We start from the raw sequence: 24021 nt of genomic DNA, 5'->3' as shown, positions 1-24021 counted from the left end.
AAGGCGGAAATGTCAATGTGTTGTAGCTGGTGATTTACCATGTCTGTGATGGTTCCTGGCACGTGTGGACAGCAGCACCCAGCACAGGAGCTGCAACCATCCCAGGAGGCAGCATTGTGGCTGTGGAGTACGGGCTGTTGTATCCTGGAAATTGCCCTCAGTGCTACAGAGGCTTGAAGGGCTGGGAGTCAAGGGGAAAGATCTCTCTGGTGTGAGCCCCCAGTGTGGGTGAGGCTGGACCCACTCAATGGGCCATGTACTCTCAAATGTTTGTCTTTTCTATGTTTGTCGTGTGGAAGGAGCAGGAGAGCTGGATTGTAGGATGGCTGAAGGAGGAGATGCTGGTGGAAAGGGGATTTGAGAAGTTCTTCCGGCTAGCAGAGGCGGTGGATGGCACCTGTCTCTCGTACCTGAGCATGGGCAGGGCTTGCCTTGGGGTGCTGAATGAGCACAGCTTGCTCTGTGTCTGGCCTTGCTGGGGCTCCATGGGGGCAGAGAGGCTGCTTGTGCAGATCTCAGGGGATGAGGGGCCCTCCCTGTTTTGTCCTACCAGATGCTAGGAGGTAAAAAGCAAAGACCAGACCAAGAAAGGTTAGAAAGAGGAGCTGCTGTCCTGCCTTTCTTCTTAGCACCAGCACCTTTGACCACTGCTGCCTCAGGGGGAGGAGGGGGGTTCCTTGGAATTTTTTTGAGATCCATTCCCTCTGAGCACTTCTTCCCCTGACCTTTGCCTGCTGCTGTCACCAGCACTTGGATTTGGCAATTCCACCTCCTCACACCTCATGCAACAAAGCTTTGACATTCCCCACCTGAAAATACAAAAAGTCACATTATGGCCTTTCTCTGAGCCAGTCTGTTCAAAGGGAAGTTCCAGGGCTGTGCAAAGAGTCATAAAAGCTTCTGAGCTTTCCCTATGGCTGTGCTTTCTTCTGCTTTCCTATGCCTGTGGAGGGAAATGTCTGTGCAGAGGGAAGGTGTCTGGGGTCAGGGTGCTAAAATGCTGTGCTGAAGCTGTCAGTAGTTTTTGCAAGTGGCTGGGCTGAAAGCTGTGACAGGGCATTTCTGGGCCCTGCTGATGGCCCGGGCAGGAGTGTCTGGATACAGGGCTTTATGTGTACTCAGGAGTTGAGTTTCCAGCATAGCTCCCATCTCTGCCAACGCCTTCTCCTTTGTGCTGTGTCCTGGTGCCCAGATGCAGACCCATGGCTTTGTTGGCTTTGCTGGGCGTGTTTGCTGGTGTGTCACACACATGTGCTGGTTCTGGCATCCCTGGGGCAGGCAGGTGATCCCTGCTTGTTGATAGTGGTCTACAGCGTGCGCACACTCAGGGATTCCATTCCCAGCATGGAGCTCGCCCCAGGGGACAGAATCAGGCCCAGCTCTAGGAACACCCACACCCTGGAAAGGGAGAAGCAGTGGGAGGGTACAGTGGTGTTTTTATCGAGCTGCTGAGTGAGAAGAGCAAACATCCTGGCACACGGCGCAGCGCCGCGATGGCACTCACAGCAAGAGGTGCCGGCTCACCTGTTACATACTTTTCAGTCTTGATAAACATGTCCTGAACGTGTTGAACACTGTGGGGATCAGCCCTGGCTCACCTCCTTGCTGCATCCTGGGCAAGCTTCCTGGGAGGGTGTCAGCTGCACAGGAGATCTTATGAGGGTCAAGGTGCAGAGCCAAGGTGGCCCTAAGTTAGGGAGCAAAGGCAGGAGCACTCCTTGCTGGGGATGATCTGCTGGTAATTGTCTCAGACTGTTCTAATGTGCAGTTAAAAGGGTGCCTGTGGCACCTGGGAGTACCCTGTGCTCAGTCCTGGGGTAACCTTGCCTCCTCTGCTCTGGGAGAGAGGCAGTGGGTTTGCTTTGGGGCTGGCTGCTCCTCCACTCTGTGCCTTCCCACAGCTGGAGCAAATGTGTGTTGGTGGCTCCTCGGAACACCCTTCCTAGGGCAGGACTGTTTGCTTTCTGGGGGTTAAAGCCACAGCAGCCCCTGTGTCCTTCAGTTTGCCACAGCCAGCCTGGTTTGTGCTTCTTGTCATGTCAGTGGGTTTCTCCTACCCTTCCAAGCAGTGTGGCCACTCCAGCAAAACTAGGGAAGTCCCTTTCCATGGAGTGCCCCAGCTGAAATGGGGGCATTTGAGAACTTTGCCCTTGGGCTGCAAAGCAGGGGGATGCATATGCCATTTCTGGCAGGGCAGTGGCACCCACAAGTTGCCCTTCCAGCACCTGATGCTAGGGGTGGAGAAATCTCCTCCTGTGCTATGTTTGCTGTCCAATCCCAGGCAGTGTATCCTCCACATTTGTGGAGAAGAGTGTTGTGGGAGGAATGTGAGTCTATGTAGCAGGAGCAGTGGTCCCCTCTGTGTGGGGTGTGCAGGGAATCTGTGCCCCCAGCAGGGTTTGCAATGACCTGGCTGGAAACAAGGGTTCTAGTGGTGCTTTTTGGATGAAACAGCCCTTCAGTACCAAAGAACGTTTAAGAAGAAGCTGTACCTGCTTCTGAGAGATGCTTCTCTAGATTTCAAGAGCTTATGGGTATTCCAGGGCAGAATGAGTTGTGTGGGGCAAGAGATGTGCAGTGGGATGAAGCTCACTTCCCCCTGCTGAGAGCTCTGTAAAACCCTGGTGCTGCTTTGGTGGCAGAATTCAGTTTTCTTGTAAAATTAGCATTGTCCATGCCTTGGTGCACCTGTGTTTCCCTCTGCCAGCAGGAAGGCAGGTGAGGTAGTGGGTGGCCCTTGGCATGGGGCAGTCAGGGGTTCTCATGGTCTCCACGTTAAGCAACTGACCCTGCGTGGTGTTGCAGCAACTCTGGGTGTTGCATGGCAGGAGAAGGGGCTTAGCATGGAGTTTCTCTGTGTCACTTGGCAGTTTTTGTGTGTATTGCCTTTTTTTTCCAGTTGTTTAAGTAAAAATGTATCTTTGGCAACTGGGTGTAGCTGGGGGATACCCAGGCTGTAGGGCAGCAAATGCTGAGATGCAGCTGCATCGTCCCATACCCCAATCCTGTTTTTATCTGCACTGACAGTCCATGGGAGGGAGACTGGCTCCCAAACAAAGCCCACAGAGCATTTCTGAGCAGTGTTGCTTCTCCTGCCATGTGATGTGGCTCCACAAGCACAGCACAGCTGTGGCTCTGCTCTGCAGTGAGCACTTGCCTCCACAGCTCAGCTGCTGTGCTCCCCGTCCCAGAATTGAAACCCAAGCCACGTCTAAAACACTGACTCTTGTCCACTTGTTGTGGATAAGACTTTCTAGGCAAGTCTTACAGCACAGGTGAGCCTTATCCTCTCTCACCTGTAACTGCAGGATGTGCCCAAGGGACAAAATCAAGGGTATGAGGTGAGATCTGGCATTGTGGGCTGTGGCAGTGCCAGCAGCTTTCCTGGAGCCACAGTTGCACTTTCCTCATTCAGCCCTGGCTAGGGAGGCCTGGTGCCTCCACCCTCTGCGTGTCAGCCCGACCTTTACACCCGGCTGAAGGTCGGGCTGGCGCAGCAGCAGGTGCTGGGGTGGCGGCTGCTCCTGCCCAGCTGCCTGGCAGGAAGGTGCTGGTGTCTTCTGGAGGGTTCCCCAGCTCTTCCTGCACATCTCTGCTGCTGGAATGTAGAAGCAAAAGGTGAATTCCTCCTCCCTGCTCCTCTTCCAAGGGCAGGGACTTTGTGTTTTGCCTCCCTTTCCCCATTCCCGCTGAGGATGTCTTTGCTGCCAGCAAAGCAGCAGCTGGGGGCTCCCCCAATGGCTGTGGTCATGTCTCACTGCTCCAGCTGGTGGGCAGGGGTCTCCTGGAGGGGCTCTCGTTCTCTCTGCATGTTCTGAATTGCTCTGTAGGTCAGCAGCTTGCCAAGTCTTGCCCAGCCATTCCCTCGTGGAGCTGCAGCTCAGCAGCAGTGGAGGTCACAGCAGCCCTTGCCTGGGCTGTTGTTGGGAAGTTGTGGTGGGGTTGGGAGCAGCTGGAACCCTGCCTACTCTGGAGGCCTAGCTGGACTCCTGCAGAGTTCTGCAACCCCTTTATCTTTGCCCTCCCTTGTGTGTGGGGACAGACAGGCTCGTGGGCGAGGTGCCTCGTGGACAGGCCTGGCTGGGCGTGGGGATCAGCCCGGGGGCAGCTGTGCCTGCACTGACCAGCTCTGTCCCCACAGAGTACAGCCGCTTTGAGTCCAAGATCCACGACCTGCGGGAGCAGATGATGAACAGCAGCATGAGCTCTGGCTCCGGCTCGCTCCGGACAAGCGAGAAGAGATCGCTCTATGTCCGGTAAGGCTCCGCTGCTCCCGGCAGGCGGCCGGGATGGGCACATCCCCACGGCATGGGGTGCGGGGGGGGTTGCGGTTCAGCCTGGGCTGTGTGGTGCCTCTGAGGATGGTGTGGCGGGGGCCCGGGCAGGGCTGTGGATGCATCACACAGCCTGGAGGGTGCAGCAGGGAGAGCAGGGCTTTTGCCCTGGCTTGTCAAGGCTAGGTGCTTGAATGCCTCTCCCATGGACTTCTCCAGTTTGGGAGGCAATGGTCTTTACAGAGCCTGGGTGGCTGCTGGCCAGCCCAACACACTGAGGACCACTGGAACACAGGGAAATGGTGGGCATCCAGCCCTGCTTCTGCCGCAGGCGGCTTGTGGCAGCTTTCCGGGCACTCTCCTTGAACCAGCTAACAGGCTTCTCCTTGTCTCCTCCTGCTGTTCCTGTGGCAGGATCTGGCTGGATGAGAGATGAGCTCTTAGGAGGATTATTGCTCTGAGCCCTCAAAGCACTTTTGGTCTGGAGCCAGGTGCAGGACAGGCAAGCATGGGTTAAACAGCCATGCAGCTCAAACTGCTGCAAGCCCTGTGTGGACAGGACAACCCCTGCCTGCCTCCTTTCACCTCCTGCCTGCCACAGCACCAGTGGGATGAGAGCTAATGGGTAATTTTAACTTGGAAATTAAAATAATCCTGTAAATCCTCACCCTCCACAGCCTGTTGCACGTGAGGCTGGCAGGAGCAAGGGATACTTCTCCTTCCCTGTGAGGAGGATGGCAAGGGCCGAGGCTGCATGAGCCTCAGCCTGCATCTCTCACTGCATGGCTGCTCCATGCAGAGGGACTTCAGGCCTGATGGAAATGTTGCAAGCCCGCATGGGAGGAGGGAAGAGCTGCAGCTCTGGGCTCCTGCAGTTCACACCTTCCCACAAGTCTCTGCAGGCATCTTGCACAATTTAGCATCTCAGGGCTTCCTAGGGGTGTGCAACAAGCTGGGTGCAGTGTTGAATAAACATCATCTTGTTAGTCCTGCCCTCACTCCCCTGCTGTCCTGTGGACACCCTCATGTGTGGAGGAGGGTCTAGGCTGGGTCCAGCTTGAGTTGAGCCCATTCTCTGCCTGGAAAGGTGCTCATGTATCAAAGTATCCCTCTGAACCAGAGAGCTCCTTGTTGCCTCCACGCTACTCCTAGCATTTCTTAATTCTTGGTGCATCCCCCCATGGGGCTTTGGAGGCCTCCTCCGCACTGTGTCCCCCTCACACATACCCAGGTGGAGCTGGGCTGTGCCTCGATGAGAGGGTGATCCCAGGGGAGAGCTTTTTCCCAGTGCTTTTTCACAGCACTCTGCTCAACACACACCCTGCAAACATGCTTGAAAGAACTGCTGGGTGCCCAGGCTGCCCCAGCCCTTCTGGGCGGGGTAGTTTCAAGCACAGTTTACCCGAAACCAGCTGAGCTGCTGCGCTGTGGACAGGACATCAATTACAGGACTCGCTACCCAACTGCTTGAGTCAGCCCTGTGCGGCTGCATTGCATCCTGTGTGCTGTTGAAGGGCTGGAGCTGGGCACCCAAGTGCCTGCTGGAGCTGATTTGGGGGTGCTGGAGCCAACTTGGAGGAGCTGGAGTTTCGTGCAGCAAAGGCAGGTTCACGTCCTGCCTGTCACCTCCCTGCACTGCCGCAGGGCAAAGTCTGCCAGCACTGGGGCTGTGCCGGGTGGGGATGGAGGTCAGGCAGGCATTGTGCCTGGGCACCAGGAGGAAGCCATGGGAGTCCTTGGTACTGCTTCCCTGCCCTCCAGCCAGACCATCTGCTCTCCTGGCTGTGAGTGCTGTGAGCTGGCCTGGGGACAGAGCTGAGCTGCCATCTGACCCTGTGCACCCAGAGGAGAACCAAGCCATGGTGTGTCCTGCATGCCAGCACAGCCAGGGGCTGGTCTCCTGGAGCATCGTGCCTTGGGGTAGTCAGTGCCCCATGTACTGCCTTCACAGGTGTCCTGCTCATGCAGAGATCTCGCTGGGCCTGTCCTGGGATGCTGGTGGCTGCTGCCGGAGGAGCATGGGCCCTGCGCTGCTCTGCAGGGCAGAGTGCGTGGAGTGGGCAGGGCTTCTCACAGCCTGCCTGGCTGTGGGAACCGGCCTGACCAGTTCCCCAGGGCCTTGGCCAGCAGCACTGACCTCACAGCGGCCTGTCAGCCGACATGCAGCCTTATCTTTTGGTCTGGAGCTGCCTGCAAGGCTTGATTACCTCTGGCCAAAGCACCCGTTGGTGCTCTGCTGCCAGCTCCAGCCACACTGCCCTGTGGAGGGAACGAGCACAAGAGCTGCCCCAGCCCTGAGCAAGCCTGGATGCATAGGGGAGTTTTGGTCTTGTCCCAAAGAGCTCTCCCCATGGGGCAGCCCTTTTTCTTCCCATTCAAGACCCAGCCTCAGGTGCCCTGAAAGGTTTCATAGCCCAGCACTACCCTGGCAGAAGTGCCATGCAAGCTCTGCTGCTCCACAGGGACATGCCACATGATTCCTCAGCCCTTCCACTTACAGTGTGCTTTTAGACCCCTTTTGGAGTCCCTGCAGTGGAACCTTCCTGCTTGAAGTTTTATTAGGGCCAGGATTAAACCAGCAGCAAGCCAGTGTTTGCAGTGCCTGGGCTCATGCTGGGCTGGGGGCCAGTGGGGCCAGTGTCCCAGGAGCAAATACAGAGGTTGTGCTGCCAGTACTTTTAGTGACTCTTCCCTTTCTTTGTCTTTTTTCAAGCTGATGCATCAAAGCAGACACAGTTTGTGTGATCTGACATCAGTAGAATGAGTTGCAGGTGAAGCCACTGAGAGCAGCTGATGGGTACAGGCTGCAGTGCTGTGTATCCTGTACATGTGTGGGAAAAGTATTAGTGCTCCTCTAGTAAAAAAACCAGATCTTTTCTATAGCTGGTTAGTTTGGTTTTGAAAATAATTTTAAACTAAATAGACTGTTCTCACAGGAGGTGTTTAGGGGTGTAAAAAGGATCAGTTGTGGGAGCAGATATATATACTCCTGAGATGCATTCATCATTCACAGCCTCTGTATGTAAATAAAGGCTGTGCTCAATGCCTTGGTGGTCTGGTGGTCTCTGCCTGTGCAACCACCCACCAGCAGTGGGATCTGATGTTCCCCATCCCATTCCTTGGCCCCGCAGCCACAGAGGGATGGTGGGGAGCAGCCCTCCTGCAGGCTGCTGCAGTGGGCCTGGCCTGCTCACTAATCACAGACACGTCCAGTGCATCTATGGCTTCTCTGCATCCTGCAGCTGAGCTCAGTAGTGAGTTCTCTCAGTCCAGCATGGGTGTTGCTACATTACACTCTTCAGGGCTTGTGCTGAGCCTTCCAGCCAAGGGATGTGCTGGTGGCTGGCAGCACTGCCCACCTTGGCAGGGGTTGGATTTAAACTTTTTAAGGTGTGAAGGTGACAGTGCCCCAGGAGGTTGGCAGTGCTGCTGCCCTCACTGCCTGGCCATGCTCAGAGAAGGCATTGCTCCTCTCTGCTCCTCCACAGAGCCCTGTTTGACTATGACCGGACCCGGGACAGTTGCTTGCCCAGCCAGGGGCTCAGCTTCTCCTACGGGGATATCCTGCACGTCATCAATGCCTCTGATGACGAGTGGTGGCAAGCCAGGCTCGTCACACCCCACGGCGAGAGCGAGCAGATTGGGGTCATCCCCAGCAAGAAGAGGTGAGTGTCCATCAGCAGGAGCTGTCACACTTGGTGACCCCAGGATTTCCCTGAGCTCTGCAAGCGCTGCAGCCCTCAGGGCTCTGCTCAGGCTCAGGCTAGGATCTCCTTGTTTCCCCAGCCTACCTGCCAAGGGCACCTTGGTTGCAAGCTGGGTCTATGTGCAAGTCTCCCTAGGCAGGTATTCTCCAAAGCTGGGTGAGACTCCAGGTGAGGAAGGGAGTGCTCAGCCCCCTCTGTGGTCCCTGTGGAGATGGGAAGTTGGTGTTAGCCAGTCTTGGTCTCCATGTGAGAGCAGAGTCACAGCAGCAAGGGCTGCTCCTTGTGTCCTCTGTCAAGCTGCCCAGCTCTGTAGCCAGGTCTGTGAGGTGGGAAGTCACGGAGAGCACAGGAGATGGCTGCTCCTGCCTTCAGGTTAGCAAAGCCAACCTTGAGTCTGTTTCCTTGTTGGGAAGGCTGGCTTGGCTCCTCTCCTGCTCCTGCAGACACTGGCCTGGGCTAGGCCCTGGGCAGGCAGTTCCACATCTGAGCCTCCCTGGGAAGGAGCTTCCATTTGCCAATGGGGCCACCACCACTGGAGCTGCCTGAGGAGCCATGTGGGCAGCGTGGACAGCACATGGATGGTGCTAGTGACTCTTTCTCTCCTGACCAGGGTGGAAAAGAAGGAGAGAGCACGGTTGAAAACAGTGAAGTTCCACGCCAGGACTGGCATGATTGAGTCTAACAGGGTAAGTGCTGATCTGGGGCTCAGTGGGGCACCTGGAACTGGTAACTAGGAGGATGAGTCCCAGCAGCAAATGCTTCTCTTGGGGCAGCTCAACAATCCCAAGGCAAAGAGCTGTGTGACTGGACCTCCCCCAGGTCCACATCTGCTTGGCACAAACCCTCCGTGAATATGCAGTGATTGAGCAGAGGAGCCCAGGATGGTGTGAAAGTACTGGGGAAGGACCCATGTTTGGAGTGATGGGGTGGCAGAGCCCATGGCTTGGAGCTGCCTGCAGGCAACTGGTGACGGTAGCTGCCCTTATACCTCAGGAGCAGTGCCTAACATGCCAACAAGCAAGGAGGAACAGCCTGGCTACCCCTGCAGAGCTGCTGACTGCCCCATCAGCTTCCCAGCATCCCAACCACATGTTTTTCTCCATGCTTAATTTTTTTCCTGCATTACAGTTCTCATGTAATCTCCATGATTTCATTTGAGGGTGACTGCCCCGACACAGCTCCTCATTGTCTCTCCATTTTAATTTTCCCCACGTGTGTTAAACACCATTGTTTTTTCTGTCCTCCCTTCCATCTCCATGTTCTTCAGTCGATCAAAACGAAACGTAAAAAGAGTTTTCGCCTCTCTCGAAAGTTTCCATTTTACAAGAGCAAAGAGAACCTGGCCCAGGAGAGCAGCGGACAGGAACGTAAGTAGCAGCTGGCCAGAGAGGGCAAACCTGTACCCCTCAGGTTCCCTGCCCTGAGGGAAGAGATTCAGCACATTTCCATAGCCAGGGGTCCTGGCACCTGCCTGTATTCAGGTCTGTGCTCCAGAGTTGTGCCAGCAGCTAGGGAAAAACTGGAGCTTGAAATGAAAGCAACAGCTGCAGTCTGGCACTCTCTTCCTTTCTTTCATGTTCAATGTCTTCATCTTTTCATCCAACTTCACACCCACCCAACTCCCTGCTCTGCCTTGCCCTGCTGTCCCGCCTTTGCTGCAGGCTCTGCTTCCTCCCACTGCCTCCTTCCTTCCAAGTGAGGGGCTGGCTGCCTCCTGCAGAGCTTCTCCTGTCCCTCTGAGGGCTCAGAGCCTGGGGAGGTCCCAGCTCCATCTTCCCTAGAAGTGACTTGCAGCTTCACATTCCCACTGGAGAGCCCTGCCAGCGGATTAAGCCCTGTGGACACAGGGAAGCCACGACCCTGCTGCCCACTTACGACTGAGGCACATCTTTGGTAGCTGGCTACAGATGTTGTGGGTTCACAGCTCTCACCACCCTGTGACTCCCAGTAAAGGCAGGGCATTTATCTCATTGCCCTGAATCCTGATGTGGGTAGCACTGGAGCTGCTCACCAAACCCAGCCCCTCATCCAAGCAGTGAACTGCATCCACTCCGTAGGCAAGCATCCAGGCTGGCAGTGCCCACACCTCTGGAAAGGGGTGGTGGACAAGGCAGGGCTGTGTCTGCCTCAGTGCCAGCACAGCAAACACATCCCCTCCCTCTGGGGCTGTCTTGGGTGTCATACAGAGGCAGGAGGATGCTGCTGGGCTGCTCCAAGGGCTCCCTGCATCCCTCTGCTGCCCATGACAGGCTGCTGCCAGCTTCTGGTAATTTTAGCGGACAGCACGAGCCTCTGGCCTGTGCTGAAGGTTGTCTGTGTGTCTGCCTGTCTCTAGTAGTGCCTGGACATGTCTGGGCTCCAGTGAGATCCATGCTGAAGCTGGGGGCTTACTTTTGGCTGCCCTGTAGTGAGATGACACAGCATGAGGATGTGACAGGCCACTCTCTCTACCTGCCTGTGTCACAGCATACAGCCAGCTCCCTCCCTGTGCTCTGCCAATGTCCATCCCAGCTTGCAGTAGTGGGGGGGTCTCTGCCTCACATTTCCACAACCTGTGCAAGCATTGTGGTGTGGGGCAGCTGACACACACAGGTGGGGAAAAATGCCACATGTTATAGAACTGTGTGCTGTGCCTGGCTCCAGAGTGGCCATTGTGTGCCGGGGAGGCACAGAGCCGCTATGCTCTGCCAGCACACTCCACAAGGAGAAACACTTCAGCCCCTGTGCCAGCAGCTCAGGGCTGCAACTGCTTGGTGCCAGCCAATGCTGCTGTAGCTGCCCTGCCCTCCCCAGACCCAGGGTGTCCAGGGGGCTCTTTGCAGAGAGGATGAGCTTGGGGGGAAGAGGGGGTCCAGCCACACAAGGCAAGATGTTGGCAGTAGGCTGATGGTGTCAGCTCTGAAAATATTTTACCTCACTTGCAGTTGCAGCTCTGGGCCGTTCTGCACTCCTGTCACTAATGCTGGTCTGGCTCTGTCTCCCCCATCCCTCTGACTCCCCTTTCCTGCACTGTCTTCTCTCCCCCTCTCCCTCTTCTTGCTGTCTGTGAAATCAGGACTTCCCTGGGTTAAGTGACGATTATTATGGAGCAAAGAACCTGAGTAAGTTGAATTCCGATGTGCATTGTTCTGTTTCTGTGGCTGGCGGTGCCGGGGGATGGCTGGGTTCTGGCCGGGGCAGCTGTGCTTCCCTGGGTGCGGGGCAGGAGGAGCCCCGGGCGCTGCTCCACTGTGGGGGACCCCCCTGTGCTGCTGGAGCCTGCGGGGCTCAAGGTGCTGCTGCTGCACATGGGATGGGGGAGCTTGTGTGGGGGTGTTGGCCATGCCCTAAGTGCCTGCTGCACCTCCTCATCCTCTTCTTCCTGCTCCTATCTGGGTTGGTTGTTGCTTTAGCACCTGGAGCCACTGCCCGTGTGGGTGGGAAGTGGCCTTGATGGGCCTGCTCTGAATGGGGTGGGTGACAACATTTTGAGGTGGTCCCACCTTTCTCTGGGTTACCACTTATGCAGAACTGCAGAATAATGACAGCAGCCCCGTGGTCTTCTCAGCTGGGGCATGAGTTCCCTGCCAAGATCCGCACCCCCCAACCAGTGCAGAGCCTGACTGGGGCAGGCAGCGGCCAGCAAGCCTCTGAGGGGTGGTCGCAGCACTAGGATCAGCCTGAGCAAGCAAAGCCCCAAACTCTGTCCCATTCTGTCAGTGTCTTGTCTCTGTGCGTCCCAGCCCTGTCCCCAGAGGTAGGCTCCCCATCCCTGTGCCAGCACAGCCGTGCTCTCCCCTGCCCGCTGTGTGCATGCTGCACCTGCTCCCCTGCCAACCTTCTCCTCCCTGTGCACTTCACCTTCTCTCGGCCTGGGAAGCTCAGTGCCTTCACATCTGCCAGGCAGGCCCTCCTGGCCTCCCTGTCTTCTCCTGGAAGCATCCCCCTGCATGTCCCTGAGTTCCCAGCAAAGGGTGAAAGATGCCGCCCTTGCCCATGTGGCACAGACTCGTCCCAGTGGGTGCTGGGCTGCAGGTTTTTCGGGAGGCTGGTGCTGTCCTGCCCTCGGTCAGTAGTGCTGGGTGACAGCCAGGGTGCCCCCGTGCCTCCCGCCCATGCTCCTTCTCAAGGGGATCTCTCTGGTTGCTTTGCAGAGGGCGTGACATCAAACACCAGTGACAGCGAGAGCAGTTCCAGTAAGTGTGTGTCCACCTGCTCTCCCGCCCCATGTACGTGTGTGTGTCCCTGTATGAATGTGCATGTTTGGGCACTTCCATCTTGTCTTGTCCCAGTGGTGGTTCTGTTCGGAGGCTGGTCCTTCCTGCTGGTGACACTGAGATGCTGCGGCCAGCTCCCTCCTCGGAGCCAGGGAGAGCAGGGGCTGGGGAGTAGGAGTGAACCTGCCTGCTTCACTGCTCTCTCCTGGCTACAGGACTCTGCTCCAAGGCAGGGTGGTGGATTCCCAATCCATGATGATCCCCCATCCTCAGTGCCTGCTACAGGAAGCAATGGCCAGAGGCCAGGCCTGTAGCATAGATGGCTCCTGGAGCCTAAGCCTGTACAAGGCCATGAGATCCAGCTGCAATAGATGCTCCCTTTGTCCCCAGAAAGTCCTCTACATACCTGCAGGGAGGACACTATGTCCCAATGGGCTGTGAGCCTGCGGCAGTGGGGGAGGGAGAGAGGAGGCTTGACCCAGAGCTGGGACATGAATAATTGAAGTGGCTCAAGGGCTCGTAACTGCATGCCCGTCATGCTTCACATCCGTGGGTGGAGTGATGGGGACAGCCTGGAGTGTCCCTAGAGCTGTGGGAGGCTGAAGGTGCAGGAGCCAGCTCCTCACAGCTTCAGAGGGGCTGGAGAGCTGCTGCAAGTGCTCACCCACCTTCCCCTGGCTCTGTTGCAGAAGGACAAGAGGACACCATCCTGTCGTACGAGCCAGTGACACGGCAAGAAAGTAAGTCCTGGGCTGAACTGCCCTGTGCCCACTGCAGTGTGGCCACCTGTGTCCCCAGCACAGCCAGAGCGTCCTCCCCTCCTGCCATACCAGCACAGCACTGGGTGGATGCAAGTGCAGTCTCATGTGTTGTGTGCAGCAGGGGAGCCAGGTGTGCACAGCTTTCCCTGGCCTCGACTGCCCACTTTTAATCAACAGAAAAGATTTGTGTCATGGTCTGCAAGACCAAGGGAGAGATCCAGAGCTAAAACTGAGCTGGGCTTTAGTCCTCAGCTGAGGATAAGATTATCCCTTCCTGCCTCAGACCAGGTCCCTGCTGGAGAACAACCCTCCCACAGCCTGCAGCCTTTAACCCTGCTTGATGCTTAAACCCTGCAGACCCTTTCGCAGGCTGAATAGTCCCAGCCTCGGTGGTCTGTCCTTGCCAGAAGCTGGATCTGACTTTTAGGCTCCCGTCACTCCCCCAGCTCCATGGCATCCTTGCCCAGCTGTCCTGGTTGCTTGGCTCCTGCCCCAAGCAAGGGAGCAGCTTTGCTGATATGCGACCCTGGAGACCTGCAGAACCTTTCCCGGGGCCACACAGATGGTTTGGGTCAGATGGGAAGGACATGTTGACCGTGACCAGGAGGAGATAAACGCGCATGGAGGAGGCACCTTTGGGTGCCCATGTGAGCAAGAGCACCCACTGCCAGGAGGGAGAGGGCAGGTCAATGCCAAAAGTGGCAGTAGGGTCAGCTGCCCCAGCACAGGTGGAGCCTCAGGTTGTGGCTCTCGTTCACAGTTCACTACGCGAGGCCAGTGATCATCCTGGGGCCAACAAAGGACCGAATTAACGATGACCTCATCTCTGAATTCCCACACAAGTTTGGTTCCTGCGTGCCCCGTAAGTCCCAGCCAACGCTCAGTGCCCTTGCTGGAGGGAGGGGAGAGTGGGGGCTCTGCTCTTTGCAGGGTCTTGCCCGCAGTGGGGAGGGGGCTGGGAGCACGGGTGTGTTTCGTCCCTCCCGGTTTGTCGTGCGTCACTCTGGACTCTCTCTTGATGCCCACTCTCCTCCAGACACCACCAGGCCTCGGCGCGAGAACGAGGTGGACGGACAGGACTATCACTTTGTCGTGTCCCGGGAGCAGATGGAGAAAGACATCCAGGACAACAAGTTCATAGAGGCTGGGCAGTTCAATGACAATCTCTATGGGACCAGCATCCAGTCAGTGCGAGCGGTGGCAGAGAGGGTGAGTGTCGGGTGGCATTCCTGGGTCTGGGATGCATCCAGCCCGAACCCTCGCGCAGTCAGCAGTTCCTCTCCTTTACCCTGTTGTTAATGAAGGGCTGTAACCACATTAAGCAAGCATGGCAAGATCCTCTCCTCCCTCCAGAGTCCTTCCAAGCCATGTAGTTGCTTTACTCAGTTGTGTTACTCTACCCCAGCATGGTACCTCTGTCCTCCAAACTTCATCCAAAAGCCTGGCACTGTTTGGCCAGCCTTGTGCTCAGGAGCTCACAGGACAGAGATACCTGGGTGCCCTCAAAGCAGCAGCGTTCCTCTGGAGGAGTCCTGGAGTTACCCAGGGCTTGTAAATAGCTTCACATGTCCAGACAAAGGTTCAGCCCCTTTGCATTGTTGCTGTCCTGCCCTGAGCAAGCAGGAATGTGAGGCCATTGGGAGCTGGCTTGTGTCTCAGGAGTAGGGTTTCATTTCTGTGGCTCCTCCCTTTCCAAGCACATCTGTATGAGCAAGCTGTTTCCCACACAGAGTAGTCTGTGTGGGTAGGCCTGATCCTGATTGTCTCCTTTCCAGGGGAAGCACTGCATCCTGGATGTGTCTGGCAATGCTATCAAGAGGTTGCGACAAGCACAACTTTATCCCATTGCCATTTTCATCAAACCAAAATCCATTGAAGCCCTCATGTAAGTGCAGCACCGTGTTCTGTGCCTCTCCAGCTGCTTGTCCTGCTGCTCCTGGCCCTGGGTAGTGCAGGCTGGAAATGATGTGAGAGCTGAGCTTGCAATTCTTCTGAGCAGCAGCAGAGAGTATTACCTGTGAACAGATTCAGCAGCTTGAGATTGTCCCTGAGATCAGAAGAAATTCTGCTGGCACCAAGAGGCCTGGGAAAACCCCTTCTTGAGTCAGAAGGGGTCAAATTGCTTATTTCTATGTTTTATGAAGATGAGAAAACCTAGACAAGCAGGGAGACTTCTGCAGTGGTCTCATAAATTTAAGGGATTGTCTGCATATGAATTCCCTTCCTTGCTATGGTGAAGGGGGGTGGGGTAGGTGACAGTGGGAAGAGCTGGTGGGAGTTGAGATGAAGTGCCAAGGCAGCCTGGAGTCTGTGGGGAACTTCTTTGTGCCTTTGGGAGCTGGGTCCTGCACAGCTTCCATTCCTGTCAGCAGAGGATTCCCAGGCACCCTGGCTCTGTCAGCTATTTTTGCTTCTGTTCATTGCTAAGAAAAAGAGCTGAAAAGTTTCTATTTTTTGTGTGTGGCAGGGAGATGAACCGGAGACAGACGTATGAACAGGCCAACAAGGTCTTTGACAAAGCCATGAAACTTGAGCAAGAGTTCGGAGAATATTTTACAGGTGAGTGTCCTGAGCAGGCTTGTATCTGATTTACTTCATTTTTTCATCCAACAGCTGTGACCTCTCTAGCAGCACTGTCCTACTACAGGGTCATGGGAAAACATCCAGCTTCATCAAAGCAAAAAAGAAATGGCACTTTGCCAGGAGGGCTCTGCAAGGGGACTGCTCCAAGATCAGTGGATAGGAGTAAACCAGTCATAGAGGAGGAGACAAGTTGTCAGGCAGGATTTTCTGAGTTTGTGAAAGCTTATCACCAACTTCAACAGTAATAAAAAAATCTAAAAATCCCCGAGCAGGTTAAGTACAGGGTTTCAGGGTGCTACAAGTCTACAGGAAGTAAACTCCCTGCATGGGAGAAAAGTGGAGCATTTTTAAAAAGAGAAGTTTTGAAAAGAAGGGGAAAGATAAAAAAATAATGACCTAAATGGTGGAGACAGCCCCGAGTTATTACAAAATATCTACCAAAAAGGACTGGAAGTTTGGCTTGCTTCCTAAGTAGTCTTTGCTCAAGAGCCAGGGGTTGCTGACACTTTGTGCCTGCTGAGATGAGCTGCTCATGACACAGGCATCCTTGTGCATTAAGGAACTAATGTTTGTAACATGAATAATTCTGGACAACCACAGGCAGGTGAGGAGGCAGAGAAACTGGTCTTCCATCTTTTCTGCAGTACAATAGCTGCTTCTTCTTAAGCTGAGGAACGATAATGTTGCCAAACTGTGTATTACCCACCTAACAGCTACTGGGAAAAACCCCAAGCAGGATGTTTTACAAAAACTGATTTCAGCTGGACAAATATTTGGGTACAAACACAGTGAGCTTTCCCCAGACCTCCTGTCCTGGGCTCCAGAGCTGCTAGCTATTCTTCCAGTTACGTCACAGTTTTTTCTTCTTCATGTCACAGTTTTGCAGGCCCTCAACATACCACTGTGCACTTGGAGGGCAAGTTGATGTTGACCTGTAAAAAAAGGAATGCTGTTGGCTGAAATGTGTTGAAAGAACCGGGTAATGGGCAGAGAGATAGATGGTCACTGTTACAGGTCCTGTGCCAGCAACTTAGGGGGAGTGGAGATGCTGGAGGATAGTCTTGGCTGGGTTACAGAGGCAGGCTGGATTACCAGAAAGCTTTGGCCCTTCACGTGCATCTTCCTATGATGTAAACAGCTCAGTGCCTCGTGCTGTGTCTGTGCTGAGCAGCAGCACTGGGCAGGGGTTGCTGCTGGGAGGGAGCCACGCTGGCCTGTCCCAGCCTGAGAGCTCTGTGTTCCCACCCCCCAGCAGAGGAAGCAGCAAACATGAGGAGCCCTCAGCAGCTGGCCAGGAGAACCAGAGGGAAGGGACAAAGCTGGCACCTCGGGGCAGGTGCCTGGTGCTGCCCCAGCCCTGCCTTCCCTCACTCTGGTCAGCGCAGCCGTGGCGGTGCCAGGCCGGGCCGCAGCCTCAGCACAGTGCCTGACACAGTTTGCAAAGCTGATTAGCAGCCTGGTGTGGAGAGCCCAGCCAGCCCTGCACACAGTCAGGAGCTCTGCCAGCTGGGATCAGCGCTGGCTAATCCCCACCGAGGTGCTGCTTTAACCCTCTGTGTCACTGGGTAGCTGCTGTGACACCACCTGGTCCTGCCCCTGCTGGCTACGCCCTCCAGCCCTTTGGGGCAGCGGGAAGGCTCTCCCATAACTCATGGCAGTGCTGCCTGGTGCTCAAGGTCTTGCTTGTTCTCTCCTCTTCTAGCCATTGTACAAGGAGACTCTCTTGAAGAAATCTACAGCAAAATCAAACAGATCATTGAGGACCAGTCCGGGCACTACATCTGGGTCCCATCCCCAGAGAAACTCTGAAGCTGTCTCCCACCTGCTTCGCTGTGAGCAGATCTCCGAAGTCCCACTCATCCAAGCCCTCTGCCCCAGAGGGGGAGGGATATGAAAACTATTCCTGCTCCCTTTTTTAGATCGTCGCAAAATTGAGTTTTCTAGTCCTGTTTTCTTTTGTTGGGATGAACTCATATCATTCATCACGTGACTGTTCCCACCATTCCTGCATGGACCTTCCCACTGCTCCATTAGAGACAGATGAGAACCCATTCAAGGTCGTTTTTTTATTATTATTCTTATTATTATATTATTATTATTATTATTATTATTATTAACTAAACAAAGAATCAAGATGGGAGGAGGCGGCTAAGGACTAATGTAAGAAAACAAGTGAAAAATGGACTCCAAACACATGAGCTGGTATCAGAGCTCCAGGGGCATTTTTCCAAGTGTGACCGTCTAGCAGCTCTGAACAGTGCGACAGATGAGCAGCAGAAAGCATTTTATTTATCTGTATATGTAATTTATATATAATATAGAGGAGAGATATTATATATATATTATATATATATATATATATATATGTATGTGGACTAGGAATTCTGAGGGACCTCTCTGAAAAGGTATTGTATTATTGCAAGGTTCTTTCAGTTCCTCTGCCCCAACCACTCACCGTAGGAAGTCCACTTGGGCAGGAAGAGCTCAAAACGGTACCAGGTGCTTTGGAAACCTCCTGTCCAGGCCAGTTCCCTGCAGCCACCCTGGGTCTGAGACAGGGCAGAGACTGGTACTGCCTGTGCAGGAGGGACCAGAGCAAGGAGCAGCAGCTGGCCTGAGAGAGGCTGGGAGACAGAGACTGAGCAGGAGGCTGCGGAGCAAGAGAATGGATGATACTACATATTAAATTGCACATTGTTTTACACACCATCTTATGTGTTTGCATGAGAGGTTTCCTTTTGGTTCTATTTTTTTAAGCTGATTTTAAACCAAAACCATATTGTGTTGTTGTGTTGGCTTTTTTAATTATTATTATTATTATTATTATTATAATTATTATTATTATTCAATTTTCTCTTGTTAATGATGAACTGAATGGGTATAAAATCCAGTTTTTTAACTTATTTTTTAAGCTGGCTCTATTGTAAATAGAATCTAGATCTGTGGTGTTTAGTTAAGAAATATTTTACTGGCCACATGGAACAAATGTACTCACTGTCCTGTGTTGCTGTGAAAAACCTGGGATGTTGGACTGGCCCTGTACCTGTGGGTGCAGGTGGAATGACCCATTCTGGCTTGTGGCAGCACACTGGCATTCCCTTCTGCATTAGCCACTGGCAGGAAAAGCCCCCAGCTGTGCCTTGGATGGACACTCACATTTTCCAGATCAGTAACAGAATTGAAAAACTTCCTCTCCTCCCTGCTCCATGCCAAGTTCCCAGCCCTGCTGTGTCCAGGTGCCGGGGTGGCTCTCCCAGGGGAAGGGCCATCCTTCCGCAAAGGTGACTGCGTGGCCGCCTTGCCTGGCTCTGTCACCTCTGTGTGAATTCTGTGACTGAAGCTGGGTTCTGCTGCCTCCCCCCAGGCACCCCTGATGTGGTGCACAGGGGGTGCAGAGCCGCCCCATCCGCTGGGCACTGGCATTTTTCAAGAGAGGCAGCTGCTGGCACCGAGACCCTTGGCCCTAAGCTAGGACATGGCTGTCTTTGAGAACACCTTGGCTCCTGTGCTCGAGTGGGGCTCCAGTGTGGGAACAAGGCCTCATGTGGCCTTTGAGGGGTGTGTGCTGGGTACTCAGTTCAGGTCCGAGTGTTCCCACCTTACAAAGAGCTGGTGAACGCTGTTCCTCACACAGTGCCACACCCCACAGCACAGGTCACTGTTCAAGCACGACCAGGTAAGTCTCCTCCTCCCCCTGTTTGGCAGGGACAAGCTGTGGTCCCCTCTCCCCAAGGTGATGGTTCTATGTGTCAGTGCCTGGCACACAGGCCACGGCTGCCAGCGTCAGCCAGAGCTGCTGTAAGACTCCATGTGCTGCCTGAGGAGAGGCTTCCTTTGCCCATCCTGAATGCCAAGGAGCCCTGCAGGGACCAAGCAGCTTCTGGGGTCAGGACACAGAGAGGCAGCTGTGAGCACGGAGGAGGACAGAAGGATTCTGCTGTCGGTGGGACCGACCCTAAAGGAGCACAGAGAACTTTGGCAATGGATTCCTGTTGCGCATCCAGCCCCCTGCCCCGCTGGTCCTGCTCCAGCTGCTATAAATGTCGGTCCCTGAAGAAGTGGAGTAAGGGAAACAAAAGTCCTTAAGGTGCTAGTCACACATTCCTATCTTTTTTTGTCTTTTTTTTTCTTTTTTCTGTTTTTTCCTAATAGCCTGTCTCCCTCTATCAAGTCACGTGGAGAAAAAGATGATGTACTCCATGGCATAGCTGACAGTATCGAATCAATCATGACAACAGTAGTTGGTTAACAGTGTTTCTTCCAAGGAGACATATATTTTTAATAAACAGAGAGTTGCAAAGAACTCTTGTCTTTGAGACCTTCTTGTAGAGTCCTTCATTGTGTACCAGATCTGGGTTTTTTGGTGCTAATGTTAGCAACTTTTGATATGGTCTCTATGGCAAACTGAACTGTTGACAGTGGTTTAAGGGGGGAAAAAAAAAGCCTTTTTTAGTATAAAAGCTGGTGCCTGAGAACTTGCCTAGTGGAAAAATGAAAATAGAAAATAAAAGAAAGGAAGTGGGCTTATTTAGAGCTGTAACTCAGCCACTGAAATGTGTTTTTGGTTGGGTTGTTTTAACCCAAGTCTGGCCTGATGACACAACACCATAAATGTATTTTGGGTTATGGCTTGAATTGTTGGGAGGTTGTTTCACAAATAATAGTGTTTATGTGCTGCTACATAATTGTTCTTGTCTTGGATATAAAGACAACAAAGTAAATATGTAGTCCAGCTAATACAGAGCTTCTTTTTACAGTTTTAACATGCTGTTTAATATCAGAGAGAAGAAAAGTTGTAAAGACACTAGTATAATTTTTAATATCTTAAAATGCAAAGGAAAGGAGTGTTCACTGGAAATCAAATGTGGTTAAAGGAGTGTCACAGTACTTTTGTGCCTGAATTGCTTTGTTACTTAGCTGAACTGAAGGAAGGGGGGAGGGATTTATTTTTTAAATACTAAATTTTTGTTTTACTTTCAAACTGCACAGAAGAGAAGCAAATTGAGATTTCGGGGAACAAGAACATTGTACCAACTGAGCACAGGCATGTAGTTTGCTGACTGTTCAGTTTGTGAAGCTCACTGCACAAATTAAAAACCATTTAGAAACTCTTTTAACTGATCAAATCAACACCTGGTGGTGGTTGTCCACAAAACACTGGAAAATTAAGCAGATCTGATGCTAGAATTACCACTTTCAAAAATCAAACTGTTTGATTGCATAATGGATTTGAAGTCATGGATGAAGCAGCACAGAAGCACTGTCTGCTGCTGGCTGCCCCAGTGCCCTGCCCAGCCCGTGGTTAGCTCCAGTACCTGAGCTGCAGACTCCCCTCTCGTGGCAATCCACGCTGTGTCACCTCGATCTGCTGTGACAGGGAAACGTTCAGCTTCCAGGGGGGAATGTTCTCAAATCCACAGGGTTATGTTCTCAAATAAACCCTGTCACTCCTGTAAGGCAGAACCTCTGGAAGAGAAAGAGGGTGGCATGGAGAAGGAACCTGCTCTGTTAAAGCTGTAACCACCCGTTTTCCTGGCTAAGGACAAGTTGCTCTGCCAAGACGTTTGCTAAGTCCTGGCCCAGAAAATAGCAGAGCATTGTCCTGATAATGGTCCTGTCTAGTTGTGAAATGTAGGAGCTGGTTCCTTTCTCTCCCAAGATGTCCTGGCACCGCTGCCTGCAACAGGCATGAAAGTAATCTGCCCTAAGACACTTCTAGAAAATTATACTGTAAGCTGCTTGTGCTATAGAGAAACGTCTGTGCTTCTGTCTGCAGCTCTGGGTAATTAGCTGTCTTAGCTAAGCAGAAGAGCACACGTTGTGCTGTGAGGCTGCTGGAAGAGGGGCTTTAAAGGAATAATTTTCTCAGAATTGTTTTCCCCATTGATGGAGCTGTCTTAGATCCAGCCATTGTTGCTAATGATGCTTGGCAGCACAGTCTTCAAGAACTGCTGTTCTCTGCTTTCCTCAGGCTGTCACAGCAGGATTCATGGCATTGAAGCATCTGCTGTGAAGCAGGTAAAGTTATCATCATGTCAAAGGTGTCTCTTCCCTTCAAGAATCCTTGGGTACACCTTGACCTTCAGTGTTTATTTATATCCCTTGCCTCCAAAATGAGAGGCATTTGTTTACCTTTAGGGGTTTTAACCCTAAGGAAACACATTACACATTATTAGAGTCAATCACTGCAGCATCTCTGAATGCTACAAGCACGTGGGAGCACTTATGGGACTTGCAGTACCTGGTTGGGGCCACACTTGACTCAGCACAGGGGGGACAGTGGAATTTCCTCCCCTAGTTCCAGTGCACTACTTGACAAAAGCTTCTTCCCAATCCTATAATGAGCTTCAGCCCTCTTCCAATTACCTTCGTATCTGATTACTGTGACCACTTCTAAGTGCTGGTGGCCAGGCCAGCCACTCTTCTTTTCCTGCCTCTCCCAAATGCTCAATGCAGCCACAACAGTGGGAGCAAAGGGAGGTGCAGCCTCAGTGGAGAGCAGCTGGAGAAGCCCTGCTCCTGCTGCAGGTGCCTGTGGGTGAGAGGTGGTAGAAGGGGCTCTGGGGCTCAGCAGCTGAGCTGGTGTCTTCTGTGCCCTGCCCCACTCCCAGACTCTTCTCAGCAAGGACGTTTTTCCCAAGGCAGGCTCCCTGCAGCCACAATCCCGTCAATCCCAGATGGTCGATTTAGAATCACCCTCCCCCTGGACCCATTCTCCAACTCACACTGCAACTCCCTTGTGCCTCTGCACTGCTGCTCCCCCCCAAATGGTTAAGAAGTTATCAGATTAGGGAAAAAAAAAAGCATAAAATAAATACTGGCTGTGGAAAAGGGATTCTCTTGCCCTGGTAAATCCATTTGTGTTCTCAGAAGCAGGGAGTTCTCTGCAGCACAGAAGCAGTGTCCAGCACACCCTGGAGCTTCCACAGTGTGTAAATGGGAAACCACTGCTGCAATGCCACCCTCTGGAACCATCTGTGCACATCAAGGGATGAGCACACAGGCTCTCTGAGCTGAAAGAAAACAGGAATCAATGAAAAGATAACAATGGGGGTGGAATGAACAGCTCTATTTTTAATTTTTTTTTACAGGTCAACTACTGGTGGTTTAAAAATATTTATAAACCACAGTCACCCCTGATGGGCTACTGAACTGTAAAGCAGCATTTAGTAGCAAAAATAACATGGACCAGCCTGCCTCTGCACCAGCAAACACCTGCAAAGGTGTGGTTGCACATAAACTACTGGGAACAGCCACTGGAAATGCAGCTAATTACAGTCTGATTCAACTAGGAGAGGAATTCTTGCCCCACTTAAACCCTTTGGTAAATACTAAGCCTGGAATAAAATGTACTGTGTAAAGATATGCAGGAAGAGATGAGTACTATCAGCAGGGTCTGAAACTTACCTGATCCAGGCTCTTCTGTGCTGGCTGTAGCATAAAAGAAATCAAACTGAGCATCTCCAAGTAAAAAATTCAAACCATTCTGGCTGTAGGCAAACCCACATTTAGTGCTTGCTGCCTTCTATGGCTGCATGTAATTACCTCCTTTGCTTGCTGAGCAAACGTGACCTTTCTCAGCAGGTACAGTGTGACACCTTTACCTGTTCATGTGTGTGTGCAAGTCAGAACTGAGCAATAATTAAAGGCAGCCCAGCAGGCTCCAAGGAGATACTGCAGGCAGGATGGATACCTTTGAGTTTGTGGCATCATTTAGAGTCCCCCACTGCTGTGATGCAGCATAGATCTCCAAAACTGACTCCAGAAGAATTTTCTGTGGCATTTGAGACCTGGATTTTTATGGATTTAAAGGTATTTCTTAGTTAAACAGGCAGCACATTGTGCATTAGATATCTGAAAGCAGTGTCTCAGAGACCCAAACTAGGTCTGATGAATTGAGTTCACCATTAAATGGAGAATTTACACTAAACAGATCCATCCTCCTGTTAAGGAACTCTCCTGTGTGACCTTTCAGATGTCCCTGCTGGGGGCCCAGTGGCACCACCCCAGACTGTCCCTGCTGGGACTGGAGTCCCTCTGCAGAGGCAGCTCCAGTGACCCAGTGGTCCTTGTTTGGCTCCCTGCACACCCCACACTCACACAGGATTCCTCACTGGCTCCATCCCAGGTTTCCCACAGCCAAGTCCCAGATGTGCTCAGACTTGCTGAGCACCTGCCTGGCCCAGGGTTCAGAGAGCTGGAAGGGAAGAGTGCAGCCCTCACAGCCCTGCCAGTGACAGCTGCAGCTTCTTCCCTGAGCTCAGCAGTGCTGGTTTTTCTATTCTGAGGGACTGTGAAAGCAGCAAACAGCTCTGAATTCTTGTCCCCACTGAAATGGACTGGAAACTAAACAATCTGATAAATATTTATGCAGCAAGGCAGCTATGACAACCAGAGGAGATGGAATACTTTTTAAAGACTTTTATCGTGCTTATTGCTATTTGCTACTAAAAGCAGATATTTAAACGAACCTTTTACACAACAGCAGAGGCATCTCATG

At 52.8% G+C, this 24021-nt stretch overlaps 1 protein-coding gene across 17 annotated transcripts in view; it reads left to right on the top strand.

Moving 5' to 3' along the window:
• DLG3 (discs large MAGUK scaffold protein 3) overlaps window positions 1–18424 on the top strand; it is a 77981-nt gene extending 59557 nt beyond the window's left edge. For 10 of the 17 annotated variants that reach the window (XM_086850868.1, XM_086850862.1, XM_086850863.1 and 7 more), the window contains 11 exons: window positions 4142–4256; window positions 7763–7939; window positions 8592–8667; window positions 9249–9348; window positions 12115–12156; window positions 12867–12917; window positions 13699–13800; window positions 13975–14147; window positions 14714–14823; window positions 15406–15497; window positions 17224–18424. In XM_086850868.1, the coding sequence (XP_086706994.1) occupies window positions 4142–4256; window positions 7763–7939; window positions 8592–8667; window positions 9249–9348; window positions 12115–12156; window positions 12867–12917; window positions 13699–13800; window positions 13975–14147; window positions 14714–14823; window positions 15406–15497; window positions 17224–17330 (1145 nt within the window). In that variant the 3' untranslated portion in view covers window positions 17331–18424. Of the gene's footprint in view, window positions 1–3549; window positions 3619–4141; window positions 4257–7762; window positions 7940–8591; window positions 8668–9248; window positions 9349–11036; window positions 11083–12114; window positions 12157–12866; window positions 12918–13698; window positions 13801–13974; window positions 14148–14713; window positions 14824–15405; window positions 15498–17223 lie in introns of those variants that run through there. The other 7 variants (XM_023926915.2, XM_086850864.1, XM_086850875.1 and 4 more) reach the window with 3 other exon arrangements.
• Window positions 18425–24021: the final 5597 nt, after the last annotated feature.

Source organism: Cyanistes caeruleus, chromosome 14, assembly GCF_971803275.1.
Source record: "Cyanistes caeruleus chromosome 14, bCyaCae1.hap1.1, whole genome shotgun sequence".
Lineage (NCBI taxonomy): Eukaryota > Metazoa > Chordata > Aves > Passeriformes > Paridae > Cyanistes > Cyanistes caeruleus.
Note: the sequence above shows the minus strand (reverse complement) of the source record. Positions and strands in the feature narration are given on the sequence as shown.